Source organism: Hylobates moloch, unplaced genomic scaffold (assembly GCF_009828535.3).
Source record: "Hylobates moloch isolate HMO894 unplaced genomic scaffold, HMol_V3 SCAFFOLD_5, whole genome shotgun sequence".
Lineage (NCBI taxonomy): Eukaryota > Metazoa > Chordata > Mammalia > Primates > Hylobatidae > Hylobates > Hylobates moloch.
This window is the reverse complement of record NW_026652280.1, coordinates 99,320,822-99,336,628: the sequence shown is the minus strand read 5'-3', so window position 1 is coordinate 99,336,628 and position 15,807 is coordinate 99,320,822. Positions and strand designations below refer to the sequence as shown.

Here is a 15,807-nt window from a genome sequence, read left to right as displayed (position 1 = left end):
CCAGGCGTGGTGGCACGCGCCTGTAGTCCCAGCTACTCAGGAGGCTGAGGCACAAGAATCACTTGAACCCAGAAGGCAGAGGTTGCAGTGAGGCCGAGATCACACCACTGCACTCCAGCCTGGGCGACACAGCAAGACTCTGTCTAAAAAAAAAAAAAAAAAAGATTTGTGGCAGGGGTTGCAGGTTGTCTAACAGTGTTCATTCTTTCCATCTTCCTTTAATGAGAAAATGCACAGAAGTTTCATCTGGGCACACATGGCTGCCCAGTTAACAACTATGTTTTCCAGCCTGACTTGCACATGACTATATTGCTACATGACTACATTCTGGCCAATGGATATGAGCGTCTTCCAGATCTGCTCTTAAAAGAAATGGGTAGCCGGGTGCAGTGGCTCACGCCTGTAATCCCAGCACTTTGGGAGGCCGAGGCGGGCAGATCACGAGGTCAGGAGATCGAGACCATCCTGGCTAACAAGGTGAGACCCCCATCTCTACTAAAAAATACAAAAATTAGCCGGGCATGGTGGTGGGCGCTTGTAGTCCCAGCTACTCAGGAGGCTGAGGCAGGAGAATGGCGTGAACCTGGGAGGCAGAGCTTGCAGTGAGCCGAGGTTGTGCCACTGCACTCCAGACTGGGCGAAAGAGCGAAGACTCCGTCTCAAAAAAAAAAAAAGAAGTGGGTATAGGCTGGGCATGGTGGGTGGATCACTTGAGGCCAGGAGTTCGAGACCAGCCTGGCCAACGTGGTGAAACCCTATCTCTACTAAAAATACAAAAATTAGCCAGGAGTGGTGGTGGGTGCCTGTAATCCCAGCTCCTTGGGAAGCTGAGGCAGGAGAATCTCTTGAACCTGGGAGATGGAGGTTGCAGTGAGCCGAGATCGCGCCACTGCACTCCACCCTGGGCGACAGAGCAAGACTGTCTCAAAAAAAAAGAAAGAAAAAGAAAAAAAGGGTATAAACTCTGTTCCTTTATTCCTCCTTGCTAGGTGTGATACAGGTGTGACAGTGGGAGCTGGAGTAGCCACTTCAGACATGACATAGAGATGAAAACTTCATGTTAAAGATGGCAGAGCTGCACCACTACTCTGCACTTCCCACTTTGAACTGTTATGTTGACAGCAATAGTATTCTACCTTTTTGGTGATTTTTTTTTTTTTTTTTTTTTGGTTACCCAGACTGGAGTGCAGTGGTGCAATTATAGTGCATGACAGCCTTGAACTCCTGGGCTCAAACAATCCTCCCACCTCAGCCTCCCGAGTAGCCAGGACTACAGGTGTGTGCCATCATGCCTAGCTTTTTTTTTTTTTTTAATTTTTTGTAGAGATGGGGTCTTGCTATGTATGTTTTGTTGCCCAGACTGGTCTCGAACTCTTGACCTCAAGAGATCCTCCTGTCTCCCAAATCCTGCTGGGATTAAAGGCGTGAGCCACTGCATCCAGCCAATCTACTTCTTTTTTTTTTTTCTGAGATGGAGTCTCGCTCTGTCGCCCAGGCTGGAGTGCAGTGGCGTGATCTCAGCTCACTGCAAGCTCTGCCTCCCAGGTTCATGCCATTCTCCTACCTCACCCTCCCGAGTACCTGGGACAACAGGCACCTGCCACCATGTCCGGCTAATTTTTTTTTTTGTATTTTTTAGTAGAGATGGGGCTTCACTGTGTTAGGATGGTCTCAATCTCCTGACTTCATGATCCACCCACCTCGGCCTCCCAAAGTGCTGGGATTACAGGCGTGAGCCACCACACCCGGCCAGTCTACTTCCTTTTTTAAGGAAGAAGATTTTTGTTGGTCTTTTTGTATAGCAGTTCAATCATACCCTAACTAATATAAGGCCTTACAGTGAAAAAGTAAGTTACTCACCCAACCTTGGTCTTCCATATTTTTTTTTTTTTGAGACGGAGTCTCGCTCTGTCGCCCAGGCTGGAGTGCAGTGGCGCAACCTTGGCTCACTGCAAGCTCCGCCTCCCGGGTTCACGCCATTCTCCTGCCTCAGCCTCCCAAGTAGCTGGGACTACAGGCGCCTGCCACCACGCCTGGCTAATTTTTTGTATTTTTAGTAGAGACGGGGTTTCACCGTGTTAGCCAGGATGGTCTCGATCTCCTGACCTCGTGATCCGCCCATCTTGGCATCCCAAAGTGCTGGGATTACAGGCGTGAGCCACCGCACCCGGCCCCTATATTATTTTTACACACATGGTAGTATACACTTTACATTGTTTTAAACCTTGCTTTTTTCACTTAATATGTTTCGGTTGTGGATCTACACCAGCCTTCATAGAGCCATCTCATCTTTTTAACAGTTGCATAAGATTCCATTGTGTGAATGTATTATAAATTACTAAGGAGCTCCTTGTGGGTGGACTTACTCTTAATTCGCCGCAGGTAAGCCTCATCCTCTGTCTCAATCAGGGGGAAGTCCTCCCTGGATGGGCATCTGGAGGGGTAACAAGTCACATGCCATTGAGAGACAGAAGCTAGGTTATAGACCAGAATCTGCCTTCCCTCCTTCCCAAACATGCCTTACACTTCCATCTTCTGATAAGACTCCTCAGCCTCACACCCTAGCTTTAATTCAGTCTTGACCTTCTCCCTTTTCTTTCTTTTTTTTTTGAGATGGAGTCTTGCTCTGTCGCCCAGGCTGGAGTGCAAGCGCGCTATCTCAGCTCACTACAACCTCCTCCTGGGTTCAAGTGACTCACTTGTCTTAGCCTCCTGAGTAGCTGGGATTACAGGCGCGCACCACCATGCCTGGCTAATTTTTGTATTTTTAGTAGAGATGGGGTTTTGTCATGTTGGCCAGGCTGGTCTCAAACTCCTGACCTCAGATGATCCGCCCGCCTCGGCCTCCCAAAGTGCTGGGATTACAGGCATGAGCCACCGTGCCCGGCCGACCTTCTCCCATTTCTTAGCACTGATTATCTGCATTTACTGAGATGTATCTCTCCAAAGGTCGCTTGGAAAGGCAGCACAGTGCAGAGGGTCAAGTGTAGGCTTTGGCATCAAGCAAACAGGATTCAAATCCTGGCTCCACTGTTTACCAGGTGGTAACCTCTCTTTTTCCTCATTTGAAAAATGAAGGTAATATCTTCCTCATAGGTTTTTCTTTAGGATTAAATGAAATGTTAAAGTGCTTTGAACATAACAGAAGCTCAACCAATCAATTACAATTAATATTATTAATTTCCACAATTATAATTTTTTTTTTTTTTTGAGAGAGAGTCTTGCACTCTCGCCCAGGCTGGAGTGCAGTGACAGGATCTTGGCTCACTGCAACCTCCGCCTCCCAGGTTCGGGTGATTCTCCTGCCTCAGTCTCCCAAGCAGCTGGGACTACAGGCATGCACCACCATGCCTGGCTAAGTTTTATATTTTTAGTAGAGACAGGGTTTCACCATGTTGGCCAGGCTGGTCTCGAACTCCAGTGGTCCACCTGTCTCAGCCTCCCAAAGTGCTGGGATTCCAGGTGTGAGCCACAGCGCCTGGCCACAATTATAAATATTAATACTATTCATAAAGAAGCCGCTACAGATCTGTCAACAGGACAGGTTATTTTGAATTGCTTTCCTGGAATAGGCAATTTCATATTTTTTTTTTGGAGATGGAGCCTCACTCTGTCACCTAGGCTGGAGTGCAGTGGCACAATCCTGACTCACTGCAACCTCCACCCCCGGTTCAAGTGATTCTCCTGCCTCAGCTTCCTGAGTAACTGGGATTACAAGCTTATGCCACCACGCCCGGCTAATTTTTGTATTTTTAGTAGAGACGAGGTTTCACCATATTGGCCGGGCTGGTCTTGAACTCCTGACCTCAAGTGATCCACCCGCCTCAGCCTCTCAAAGTGCCGGGATTACAGGCATGAGCCACTGTGCCCGGCCTGCAATTTCATACTTTTATATGCATTTCTAAAAACCTCTTCAAAATTCCATGGTGCAGAAGTTAAAAAAAAAAAAAAAGATTTACAAATTATAAAGTTGAGGAGAACTGATTCCCTGAAAGCTAAAGAAAAATTATAAAAATCTTGGCTGGGCATGGTGGCTCATGCCTGTAATCTCAGCTCTTTTGGAGGCTGAGGTGTGCAGATAATCTGAGGTCAGGAGTTCGAGACCAGCCTGGTCAACATGGCAAAACCCCGTCTCTACTACAAATATAAAAATTTGGCTGGGTGCGGTGGCTCACGCCTGTAATCCCAGGACTTTGAGAGGCTGAGGCGGGTCAATCATGAGGTCAAGATATCAAGACCATCCTGGCCAACATGGTGAAACCCCGTCTCTACTAAAAATACAAAAATTAGCTGGGCATGGTGGTGCGAGCCTGTAGTCCCAGCTACTCAGGAGGCTGAGGCAGCCTGGCAATGGAAAGAGACTCTGTCTCCAAAAAAAAAAAAAATGTGCCTGGGGTGGTGGTGGGCATCTGTAGTCCCAGCTATTTGGGAGGCTGAGGCAGAAGAATCCCTTGAATCCAGGAGGTGGAGGTTGCAGTGAGCTGAGAGCGAGACTCTGTCTCAAAAAAAATTAAAAAAAAAAAAAGAAAAACTAAAAATCTGAATTAGAATTACACTTCATTCTTTAGGCATAATCTTCCAGAATCCATTTTAAACATCTTACCTGTGCTTTATTTGATGTTTTTTCCCATCACAATTAGACACATAGTTGACTGCCTCAAATCTAATGTGTGTCCAATAGAAGCTAAAGATTTGCTGCTTTGACACACTGATTTCCTTCTTGCTTCTATTGTGTTGAGTTTGTTTATGAGACTTGTTCCTCTCCAGTATCGATGCTTTCATTATCCTCTTTTTCATTCATTTTTAGAAAAATAAACGTAAAATGCAGTACAATCCAAATAACAGCCCTCTGCCTACAGATGAAGATGTGAATGCAGCTGAAATTGTACTGTTGGCTGGCAGGTATGCCACCATGTGACAGCTCAAAGTATTCCTTTGCTTGTCAGCTCATGCTGCATTTGAAAGGGAGTTGAGGTTGGCAATGTATAAAATGTGACTTTATAGGACATAAGAACATAGGTGACCTTTCCAGTCTTGGGCCATTTTGTCTCTCCTTCAACCTCTTCCCCCACCTTTGAATGCTGGATTCTGTTCCCAGGGAGTTCTATGGTTGGGATCTAATGCTGCAGGTACCCTGAGGTCATGCACATGCAGGCGGCAGGCAGACACTCACATGCGCACGCTCTGCTGAATGACCCGGATCCAGGTGCTCCGGTCATCCCGGGATGCTGTGTGCACCTCGTACATCTCAGGTGGGGCTGCGCTGATCAGAAACATCCCTTTCTCCTGGTTGGCAATGTCCCGTACAATTAGATTCTGCAGCGATACCACTGAGGGCTTGTCCTGCCAGTCAGAGGAAAGGAAGGATTAAGCCTGGGAATCCTGTCCTTTGGCATATTTAGGCCTTCAATCCTTCTGGACGAGGACTGAAAGGACTGAAGAGTCATCTTACAATACCAGTTAAAAGCCAGGCACTGGTGCCAGTCAGAAGGGACTTAGAAATGTGTGCAACCCTTGACAAATTATTCAACTGACTTGAAGCTTTACTTTCATCATCTATAAAATGAGGACGAAAATAATCTTTTCCCACAGGTGTAAAAGTGCCTGTGCACAGTAACAATACCTGTGAGCTGCTCTTATTTTTTATTATTACAGTAAAAGTAACAATTATAGCTGTTTGACTCTGGGGGACTCCAGAGCTCTTGTGGGCTTGGGCAGGAAAGCAAGAAGAGCCTAAAACACTTGTCTGTGCTGAGAAAGGTGAAGAATGAATGTCTCACCAGGGTAGGAAAGATGTACTTCTGGTCCTTTTCCTGGAGAAACAACAGTACATCTGTCATCAGCAGCATTAGCACATCTGGCAGGGGATGAAGGTGGGAGAACAGTCAGCACTAGACGGTCTGAGCAGCTGTTTCCCTCTTTCCCAAGGACCAGGCTTATCCCATCAGGTTAGAGCTCCCAATTTCCCTCTTCCTGGCCTCTCTTCCCTCTGGCTGCTTGCACTTTTTCAGACCTCTCACACCTCACCCATTCTTTTTTTTTTTTTTTTTTTTGATACAGAGTTTCCCTCTTGTTGTTCAGACTGGAGTGCAATGGCACAATCTTGGCTCACTGCAACCTCCACCTCCCGGGTTCAAGCGATTCTCCTACCTCAGCCTCCCAAGGAGCTGGGACTACTACAGGCATGTGCCACCATGCCCAGCTAATTTTGTATTTTTAGTAGAGACGGGGTTTCACCATGTTGGTCAGGCTGGTCTCAAACTCCTGACCTCAGGTTTATCCACCAGTTTTGGCCTCCCAAAGTGCTGGGATTACAGGTGTGAGCCACCGCGCCTGGTCACACATTCTTAGAGCTTAAAAACGGTGTGGGTGGGGGGCGGCCAGGGTGCAAAAAGATTCATGTGCTATCAGACAAAACAGCGTTGTGGGCTAGCAGGAACCGTAGGGATCACTCAGTGTCTTTACAGAAAACCCTTTCTACCTGACTGATTCAGGTTTCTTAACCTAGGGCCTACAGACCCCCTGGGATGTCAGGCTTCAGTGGCACTGTAAACCTTCTGAAGGTGTGTAAATAGTTTTACATATTAACACAACTTATGTGTATTTTTTTGGGTGACAGGGTCCAAGATTTTTGTGAGATTCATAAGGTTTCCCAGAGCAAGAGGGACCATACTTTTATTTTTTATTTATTTTTAATTTAATTTGATTTTATTTTTTTTTTTGAGACGGAGTCTCGCTCTGTCGCCTAGGCTGGAGTGCAGTGGCGCCATCTTGGCTCACTGCAACTTCTGTCTCCAAGGAAAAAGCGATTCTCCTGCCTCGGCCTCCTGAGCATCTGGGATTAAGGCGCACGCCACAATACCTGGCTAATTTTTTGCATTTTTGTAGAGACGGGGTTTCACCACGTTGGCCAGGCTGGTCTCAAACTCGTGACCTCAAGTAATCTGCCTGCCTTGGCCTGCCGAAGTGCTGGGATTACAGGCATCAGCCACTGCGCCTGGCCTATTTTTTATTTTTTGGGACCAAGTCTTGCTCTGTCGCCCAGGCTGGAGGGTAGTGGCGTGATCTCTGCTCACTGCGACCTCTGCCTCCTGAGTTCAAGCGATTCTTATGCCTCAGCCTCCCGAGTAGCTGTGACTACAGGTGAACGCTGCCACGCCCGGCTAATTTTTGTATTTTTAGTAGAGACGGGGTCTCTCCATCTCGGCCAGACTGGTCTCGAATTCCGGACCTCAAGTGATCTGCCTGCCTCAGCCTCCCAAAGTGCTGGAATTACAGGGATGAGCCACCGTGCCCAGCCTAGACCACATTTTTTAGCCTTTAAATTCCATTTCTAATATCTAACTAAGGAAGACCTTTACAGCTATCTGAGCTAAATTCTCCCTGTCCTGACATATTCCCACTTCTAATTTTGAGCTTGGTAGGGAGGGAGAAAGTTTCCTTCCTCTCGCAGAGGACCGAAAGACCATCCCTCACCCATCCATCTCCTTCAACCCCAGCAAGCCCCTGCTTCAATTTCCTTCTCTGCTTCACACTCCAAGCTCTCAGATCCTATGGGGTCAGCACTCCAAGACTGAGGGAGGAAACAAAGATCAATTCCATAAAACTTGGATGTCACAATCAAGAAAAAACACAGGGCCAGGCATAGTGGCTCACATTTACAATCCCAGCACTTTGGGAGGCTGAGGCAGGAGAATCACTTGAGGCCAGGAGTTTGAGCAAGACTAGCCTAGGCAACATAGCAAGATCTTATCTTTACAAAAAATTTAAAAATGTGCTGGGTGTGGTGGTGCAGGTCTGTAGTCTCAGTTACTCAGGAGTCTAAGGCAGAAGAATCACTTGAGCCCAGGAGTTTGAGTTACAGTGAGCTATGACTGCGCCACTGCACCCCAGCCTGAGCAGCAAAGCGAGACCCTGTTTCTAAAAAAACAAAAGAGAGAAAACATACACTCCTCCTTTGCCCTTGGGGATTTTACTAAACTGTGGGCACACAGAATGGGAGGGCTTTTGCTAAATGCTTCAGAAATAACGCTCTCCAGCCTTGCTATTTTTAATCCCCCATGGTTTATATTCTTAGCTGCTGCGTGGGAGGGATGGGAAGGAGAGAAAGGGATAAAGGAAAGAGGCTGGTGAAGACTGACAATATCCAAACCCAGGGAGCAGGGATTTCACGACACAGGTACAGAGGCTCAGGCAGGCTTTGGCCTCAGGTATCACAGTTTCCTATTGTCCCTCACATCTCATCCCCAAAGCCAAGGCCTGCTATTCTCTTGCTTTGATTTAGGTGAGAAAGACTTTGCCAGTGCAGACAAATTCTGGAAAGAGAGCCTGGGAAAGTGTGCCCTGGCCCCTGATCTGCCCCCTCTGCCCTGCTGTCTCTTCTCCTCCCTGCCTGTCCTTCACTGGCTCAGTCCCCTCCTCTGGGCCTCCTCTGGCTGCACTCCCCAAAGCTCTTGCTTACTCCCAACCCTGGTAGCTGGGATTCCAGCTGGGGGAATCAACTGATCCTGTTCTCCAGTCTGAGAGCTTCTTTGTCTTCCTCAGTAAAACTAGTAGCTCTCTGGGCATGCAAGGACCAAAGAAATTATAAAATACTGACAGGGAAGGCCCTGTATGGTCCATAAAGTTAACTGCAGAATTCAGGCTTTTCTGCCACAGAGATCCTATTTTTCTCTCCCACTGAGTCTCACTGTTGTATGGGCTGCATAAAGAGAGGTTGATGCTTTTTTTTTTTTTTTCGAGATGGAGTCTTGCTCTGTCACCCAGGCTAGAGTGCAGTGGCGCAATCTCGGCTCACTGCAAGCTCCGCCTCCCGGGTTCACACCATTCTCCTGCCTCAGCCTCCTGAGTAGCTGGGACTACAGGCGCCAGGCCACCACACCTGGTGAATTTTTTGTATTTTCAGTAGAGACGGGGTTTCACCGTGTTAGCCAGGATGGTCTCAATCTCCTGACCTCATGATCCGCCCGCCTCAGCCTCCCAAAGTGCTGGGATTACAGGCGTGAGCCACTGCGCCCGGCCAAGAGAGGTTGATTCTAAGGCCTGCAGGCATCTCCCACTCTCCATCTGACTTTGAACTCCTGCCTAGTCTGCCAAGCAGGTCTGACCTTTGAAGCGCCCCGTCGCTGTCTTCCAGAGCAGGCAGCCATCGTGGATGAGTTTGCGCCGCAGAAGTTCCTCTCGGCCAAAGGGGCCCTTGCCAGGCACTGGGGTTTGGGCCCGAGGGTCCATGCGGTTGTAGATCTCCTGCAGACGGGCCCCTTTCTCCAGCTCATAAATATCCTGGTCCACATTGGACAGCAGCTCCTTCACTAGCCCCAGTGCTGTGGTTAGGTCCTGGCGCTCCTCCTCGATCCCTGGCACCGGGGGTTGGCATGGCGAACGGCTCAACCAGCTTCACTCACATCCCAGTTCCCATTGTGTCTTGATTCCACCTTTAGAGGCTGCCCAGGGTTTCACACCTGACCCCACCCTTCCCGTGGTCATACCGAGCCTTTCCTCATCCCAGGTGGCCATCTCCCAATGGCCCTCTCCTGGGCCTGCCTACTCACCGTGGGAATGCTGCAGGATGCGGCTGATGAGTACCGGGTACTTGGTGATGCGCTGAGTCACCAGCAGGATGCACTCCTGTACCCCGTGCCGCTTGAGCACGGCGGAGCGGGTCACTTTCTACAAGGGAGGAGGCAGGGCTCAGGGCCAGAGGGGAGGGCAACAGAAAGGCCTGGGGCCTGAGCTCTGGTGCTGGCCCTGGCGTGGCCATTTACCTCATGCTTGCCTAGGTGACACATCTGGAAAATGGGGATAATAACGCCACAGGTTTGTTGTGAGGACCAACTGAAGGAGCAAAAAGTACTTGGGAAACTACCACAATGTGCTCAAGCATTCTGAGGGGTTACTGCTGACAGGATCTGTGTGTGGATAGTCCGCATGGGTGGCGAATGCCTGACCTCCATGTGGGTGCAGCTCACAGGCACTACCCCCATGAGTCAGGGAGGGTGGGTTTGGGCCATGAGCATGGGATCTGGAGAGGTCCGCTCACCCGGATGAATTGCTGGAAGCGTTTGTCTCGGGCGTACAGCTCCTTATAGAGCTTTAAGGCCTTGGTGTGGCGGCTGCAGAACTCCGAGTAGGTCTTACGCATCTGCTCCGCACTGGGACCTGAGAACTAGAAGTTGGTCGAGCAAGGTTAGGTCAGCGTTCCCCCAAAGCCACACTTTACCCACTGGACACACCTCTGGCCTCCTGCCAAATAGGCTGGCTTCCTGTTTCTCCAGCTCTCCCTGGTTCCCCTCCAACCCCTAGAGTTCGGACCCAAGAAATGCCCAACCCAGTCACACCTCCTTCCATGAATGTCACCCAGGGGTCCTGCCTTTTCCCACCTGGCTGATGAGCAGATCGCCCAAGCGATGGATGACAAAGTTCCGCGTGCTGCCAGGGCACAGGGCCTGGCGTCGGCGTTCTAATAGCTGGCTGAGGAAGCGTGTATGGATGTCACTGAGCTCATCCACGCAGGGGAACAGGCCCTGGACCACTCCCGGCTCCAACTGTAGCTCTTCCAGCATCCCCGTGCGGAAGAGGCGGGTCATGATCTTCAGTGTCCTCACATGGTGCAGCTCTGTCTGGATTAGCTCTGTGGGGGACAATGGGACATTTGGCCTTTACCCTGTCTTAGCTAAAACTGGTGGGACCCTAGGATAAGGACCTCACAGTTCACGTGAGGTTTTCAAGGTCCCTTCCAGGTTAATATTCTGCATTATTATGATCTTAGATAATTTTCTAATCATTTTTTTTTTTTTTTTTTAAGCGGAGTCTTGCTCTGTCGCCAAGGCTGGAGTGCACTGGTGCTATCTCGGCTCACTGCAACCTCTGCCTCCCAGGTTCAAGCAATTCTCCTGCCTCGGCCTCCCAAGTAGCTGGGATTACAGGCGCCTACAACTACACCCGGCTAATTTTTGCATTTTTAGTAGAGACAGGGTTTCATCGTGTTGGCCAAGCTGGTCTCGAACACCTGACCTCAGGTGATCCACCTGCCTTGGCCTCCCAAAGTGCTGAGATTACAGGCGTGAGCCACCGCGCCCAGCCGTCTTTAAAAAATATTTTAAAAAACTAGTCAGGTGTGGTGGCATGTGCCTATAGTCCCAGCTACTTGGGAGGCTGAGACAGGAGGATCGCTTGAGCCCAAAAGTTCAAGGCTGCAGTGAGTTATCATTGTGCCACTACACTCCAGCCTCGGCACCAGAGCAAGACCTCATTTCTGGAAAAAAATAATAATAAAATTTTTAAAAGATAAAAATGAGGGCCGGGCATGGTGGCTCATGCCTGTAATCCCTGTATATATTTTTTAGAGACAGAGGTCTTGCTCTGTCGCCCAGGTTGGTCTCAAAATCCTGGCGTCAAGTGATCCTCCCACCTCGGCCTCTCAAATCGCTGAGATTATAGGCATGAGCCACCACGCCCAGTTCCATTTTTTATCTTCACACCTTATCATCTCAAGCTGTGAGCTATTTTAGGGTAAGAACCATATGTCTTCTACATGTCGAGGCTTCCCACAGTCTCCAGCACGGTGTTAAGCATGGAAGAAGCACAGAGTAAAGACTGAAGACTGAGATAAAGAAGGGATAAACAGAGGGTGTTGGAGACCAACAGCATCAAGAGGTGGGGACCTAGTGGGCAACCTGTGGGATACCAGGCAGGGTCTTGTAGGCCAAGAAGATATAAGAGAAAGGGTTTTGAGAGGTAGGGGCTGGTAGAAAGAAGGACATAGCCGGGTGTGGTGGCTCACGCCTGTAATCCCAGCACTTTGGGAGGCTGAGGCGGGCGGATCACCTGAGGTCAGAAGTTTGAGACCAGCCTGGTTAACATGGTGAAACCCCATCTCTACTAAAAATGCAAAAATTAGCCAGCATGGTGGCAGGCGCCTGTAATGAGAATCGCTTGAACCTGGGAGGTGGAGGTTGCAGTGAGCCGAGATCATGCCACTGTACTTCAGCCTGGTTGAGACTCCATCTCAAAAAAAAAAAAAAAGAAAAGAAAAAGAAAGAAGGACATAGATAAACAGGACCTGTTGAAGGAAGAGGAAGACTAGGGTAGTCTTGGCTTACCATAGATGACATCCTGCTGCTTCATCACCTCCTTTTTATGCTGCTGCAGGAAGCTGCTGTCCACAGCAAGGCTCCAGGAGTCAGCTGCAAAGTCCTTCTCATCCATCTCAAAGTCACTCATCAGCTCATTGTAGATTACCTCTGCTGGACATTTGCAGGGCAAGCAACTCAGAGGTCTTGAGTTCCGTTCCCTGGGTCCCTGGCCCTTCTCTAGATCCCTTCCCTCCTTGCCCTACCAGGCTACTCCCACCAGCATATCATCCTCAGCCCCTCTTCATCTTCCTCAGGGCTCCCCTGGGCCCAGGCCTGCTCACCTTCGTCAATGAGGGATTCCACGGATAGGGTTCGGTTCCGCATGTTGAGGGAGTCTGTGGACTGTGAGAGGATCCGGCGCAGCCCCAGGGGAGACTCATCATTGAAATGTCTGAAGAAAGTGGGGGCTGTCTGCATCACCCCCAGTCGGGCAAGAGATCCCTTCCCGGGTAGGAAGCCAAAGCCAGGATCCAAGAGGCGGTCCCCCTAAGTTCTCCTTATTTGTCTGTCTACAGTTCTGAACTCAGGGATGGAAAGGGACCTCTCAGCACCCCCTTGGTCTCCACTGCCACACTCTCTGGCTGCCCCTTTCCCCAAACAGAGGCTTACCCAGCAATGTTGGTGGTGGAAACACTCTTGGCTAAAGACAAGGAGGAGCGGCCACGGCGGGAGCCTAGGAGGGACTGCCGGAAGCTGTCAGAGGGGTAGATGGCCGAGCTTGGCCGCTCCCGGATGGTTGCTGTGGGGGAGAGATGCCCAGGAGGCAAACATCAGACTCTGGTGCTTCCCGGGATTGAGGCCTCCCAGGCTCCTCAATGAGGAATGAGGCATCCTCTCACTCCATCTCAGCCCCTCTAGTCAAGAAAGATGATAATGAGAATGCCACCTTACATTTGTGTCATACTCTAATGTTCACAAAGAGCTTTTTCTTACTTATCTCCTCCCTGACATAAGCCTATAAACAAACAGGAGCTCAGAAAGGCAAAAAGATTTGTCCAGGGTGACTTGGGTAATGGCTAGGCAGGGACTGAGGCTCTGCTCTTTATACCTAAGGGCCATGCTCTTTCTGTTACACCAAAGCTGTCTGAATTGACACTTGACAGCTGCTACCGACACTCCCAAAATGCAGTGTAAATAACTGATAAAAATGCAGGCTGTGGCCAGGCTCAGGCGACCACCCATCCCCAGCCCTCATCCCCATTTGGACTCTCCCCTCCTGCCTCTAAGTCCAAGAGTCTGAACCATCCCTTAGGCCCCCACTATCTGCTTCCAATTGAGAAGAGGAAGGTGCTGTGCCTGGAAACAACCTTAGTGGGGCAGCAGAGCCCATGGGTTGAGCAGCCTGGGGTCCAGGGTCTTAGAGGACCTCCTCCACTCCCCAACTACTCACTCTTACTTCGAAGAGAGACAGACTGCAAGGCAGTGTTGTTCTTCAGCAGAGCTGCTTTCTGTTGCTGTGAGACAGAGAGGAGAGAGATACCAAGAATGGCTGTCACCTAAGGATCACCCCCAGAGGCATGGGGCAGGAGCTAGGTGGCCGGCCCCCTTAGGAGAAAGCTGGCACTATGGTTAAGGGGATCAGGGTGATTGAGCCCAGTGCTGCGGGGACATGTCTGCAGCAACAGGCCTGGCCTACTTGGGGCCCGAGGCCTGGGGTTGAGGTTCTGGGCTGCCCCTTGGTGAGGAGGTGGGTGGTGAGAAACACAGGGTAGGGAATGAATGGAAAAGGCATGAGGGTACCGCATACTCACTACCCTCTCCCCCAGCCCTCTGCCCTCCCTGCCGTCTCACCTTCTGCTTGACCTTGGTACAGTTGGCGAGGGTGTCTTTACAGCGGTTGTGGATAGTCACATTGCAGGCTGGGAGGGTGGGGTAGAGAGGGTGAAGGGAGGGCCGGGTGGTACAGGAGGGGACACACCCACATGCAGACACCCATCTCCTCCTGGCCACACAGTCCTCGGGGACTCTCCCCCCTTCCCCGACTTCTGGGCCATTACCACACCCCAGTCCCTCTCCTCCCACCTCCCTCTTCCTTCAAGCAGGAAATGAAGTGAGGGGGGTATAGGTGCTGAATGAAATTAAACAATCAAGTGGGATGGGCAATCCTGACCCCCAGGTGGCCTGAAGGATGGACCAGAGGGGAGCAGGGGTCACGGGCTGCCAGAGATGAGCTCAAGAAGCACGAAGGTGGTTGCGAATGGCAGATGGAAGAGAGGACTCCCACAGAACAGAAGATGGCACAGAGGCAGCCGGGATGGGGGCTAGGGGCAGAGGGGAAATTTACATTCCCTGAGCTTTTATAATAGTAAATGTTCCACATTTACTTAATCCTAACCACCCGTGGAGGGAGGTTCAGTTATCCTCATTTCATGTATGAGGAACCTGTCCTGGAGTGGCTAAATCGTCCATCAGAGGTCACACGGCCAGTGGGAGAGCTGGGGTTTACACTCCAGTGGGCCTGAATCCAAAGGCCGTGCTCCTTCCCTTGCCCCACATGCCCTGGACTCTGGCTGGGCCTCAGCAGCTCCAAGGCTGATGGCTCCAGTGGTAAAGAAGGGACAGGCAACTCCCCACCAAGCCTGGCCTTCTCCCTTCCAGGCCCAGGGAGTCCTGTTCCCCCAACTCTGGCAAATCCACAGCTCCCACACTCCATCTGCTTCTCCGCCATCCTCCACCCCACCTTGCCATGGGGTAGGAGAGAAGAAGAAAGGAGGATTCGCTGAGCCTAGGCACTGGGACCCCGGCTGTGCCCTTCCCAGACATGCCCTCAGCTCCTGGCCCTCTCCAGCTTCCCCTCCCCCATCCAACAACACCGGAAACTCTGCTAACTCTTTCAGACAATTCCCAGCACCAGGCTCACTTCCACAAATACAAGGCAAACAGGGTGGAGCAGAGGGGGCAGACAGAAGTGGGGGTTGCAGCTGCCCCCACCCCCCTGGAGCTCCCTTCTCCTACCCCCAACACTCAGTGTCTCTGGATCGAACCTCCGCTTTCCACCTGCTCTCAAAATAGTGCTGCCCGCCTCCCCTGTTCCCCTGGCAACAAGCTTCCGGATTGGGAATTTTGTCAGGTCTCTATAGGGATCTAGATTGGGGTTCCCTCCTCATCCTCACAACTCTAAATTGAACAGTGAGGAAAGTAGGGAGGCTTCACTGGTTCTCTTCTTTTTTTTTGAGCGGTAGCAAGCTTTATTGTGAAGAGCAAAATGACAAAGCTTCCACAGCGTAGAAGGGGACCCGAGCAGGTTGCCCATCACTGGTTCTTTCTGGGGGTTCCTTCCCCAAGCTTCATAGGGATTTACAGGCTAGAGCTTTTGTCCGCTATTCAGTAGCAGGTCACAATACCTTCAATCCTGCTCTAATCAGAGGCATCTCTGCCATAACTTCAGGAGGAATTGAGGGAGAGGGGGCAGCAGGAGCCCTCTGTATACTGGGGAAGGAAAGAATTCCTGGCTTATACTCCCTAAAGACAGGGCTACGCTCAGATGTGGATGAAGGGCAGGAATTCTAACCCCTACCCCTCAACACACACATCCCTACTACATTCCCTCTTTCTCACTAGAAATTTGAGTTGAAGGGTCCTAATCACATCTTCTGCTTGAAACAGCAGAGATTTCAAGCTCCACGCATAGTCAATAGAAAGAAAGGGGCAAGGGGACCGTGAAGTCCTGAAT

The 15,807-nt window shown here is 50.4% G+C and overlaps 1 protein-coding gene across 14 annotated transcripts in view; it reads right to left on the bottom strand.

Moving 5' to 3' along the window:
* Positions 1-15,807, bottom strand: part of ARHGEF2 (Rho/Rac guanine nucleotide exchange factor 2) — a 59,784-nt gene that overhangs the window by 6,563 nt on the left and 37,414 nt on the right. For 11 of the 14 annotated variants that reach the window (XM_032154221.2, XM_032154214.2, XM_032154215.2 and 8 more), the window contains 12 exons: positions 13,926-13,993; positions 13,525-13,588; positions 12,744-12,873; positions 12,416-12,525; positions 12,102-12,245; positions 10,380-10,630; positions 10,040-10,165; positions 9,552-9,669; positions 9,108-9,356; positions 5,781-5,857; positions 5,174-5,343; positions 2,367-2,434 (listed from right to left, as the gene is read on the bottom strand). In XM_032154221.2, coding sequence (XP_032010112.2) covers positions 2,367-2,434; positions 5,174-5,343; positions 5,781-5,857; positions 9,108-9,356; positions 9,552-9,669; positions 10,040-10,165; positions 10,380-10,630; positions 12,102-12,245; positions 12,416-12,525; positions 12,744-12,873; positions 13,525-13,588; positions 13,926-13,993 — 1,575 coding nt within the window. The remainder of the gene's footprint in view (positions 1-2,366; positions 2,435-5,173; positions 5,344-5,780; positions 5,858-9,107; positions 9,357-9,551; positions 9,670-10,039; positions 10,166-10,379; positions 10,631-12,101; positions 12,246-12,415; positions 12,526-12,743; positions 12,874-13,524; positions 13,589-13,925; positions 13,994-15,807) is intronic. The other 3 variants (XM_032154216.2, XM_032154218.2, XM_032154227.2) reach the window with 1 other exon arrangement.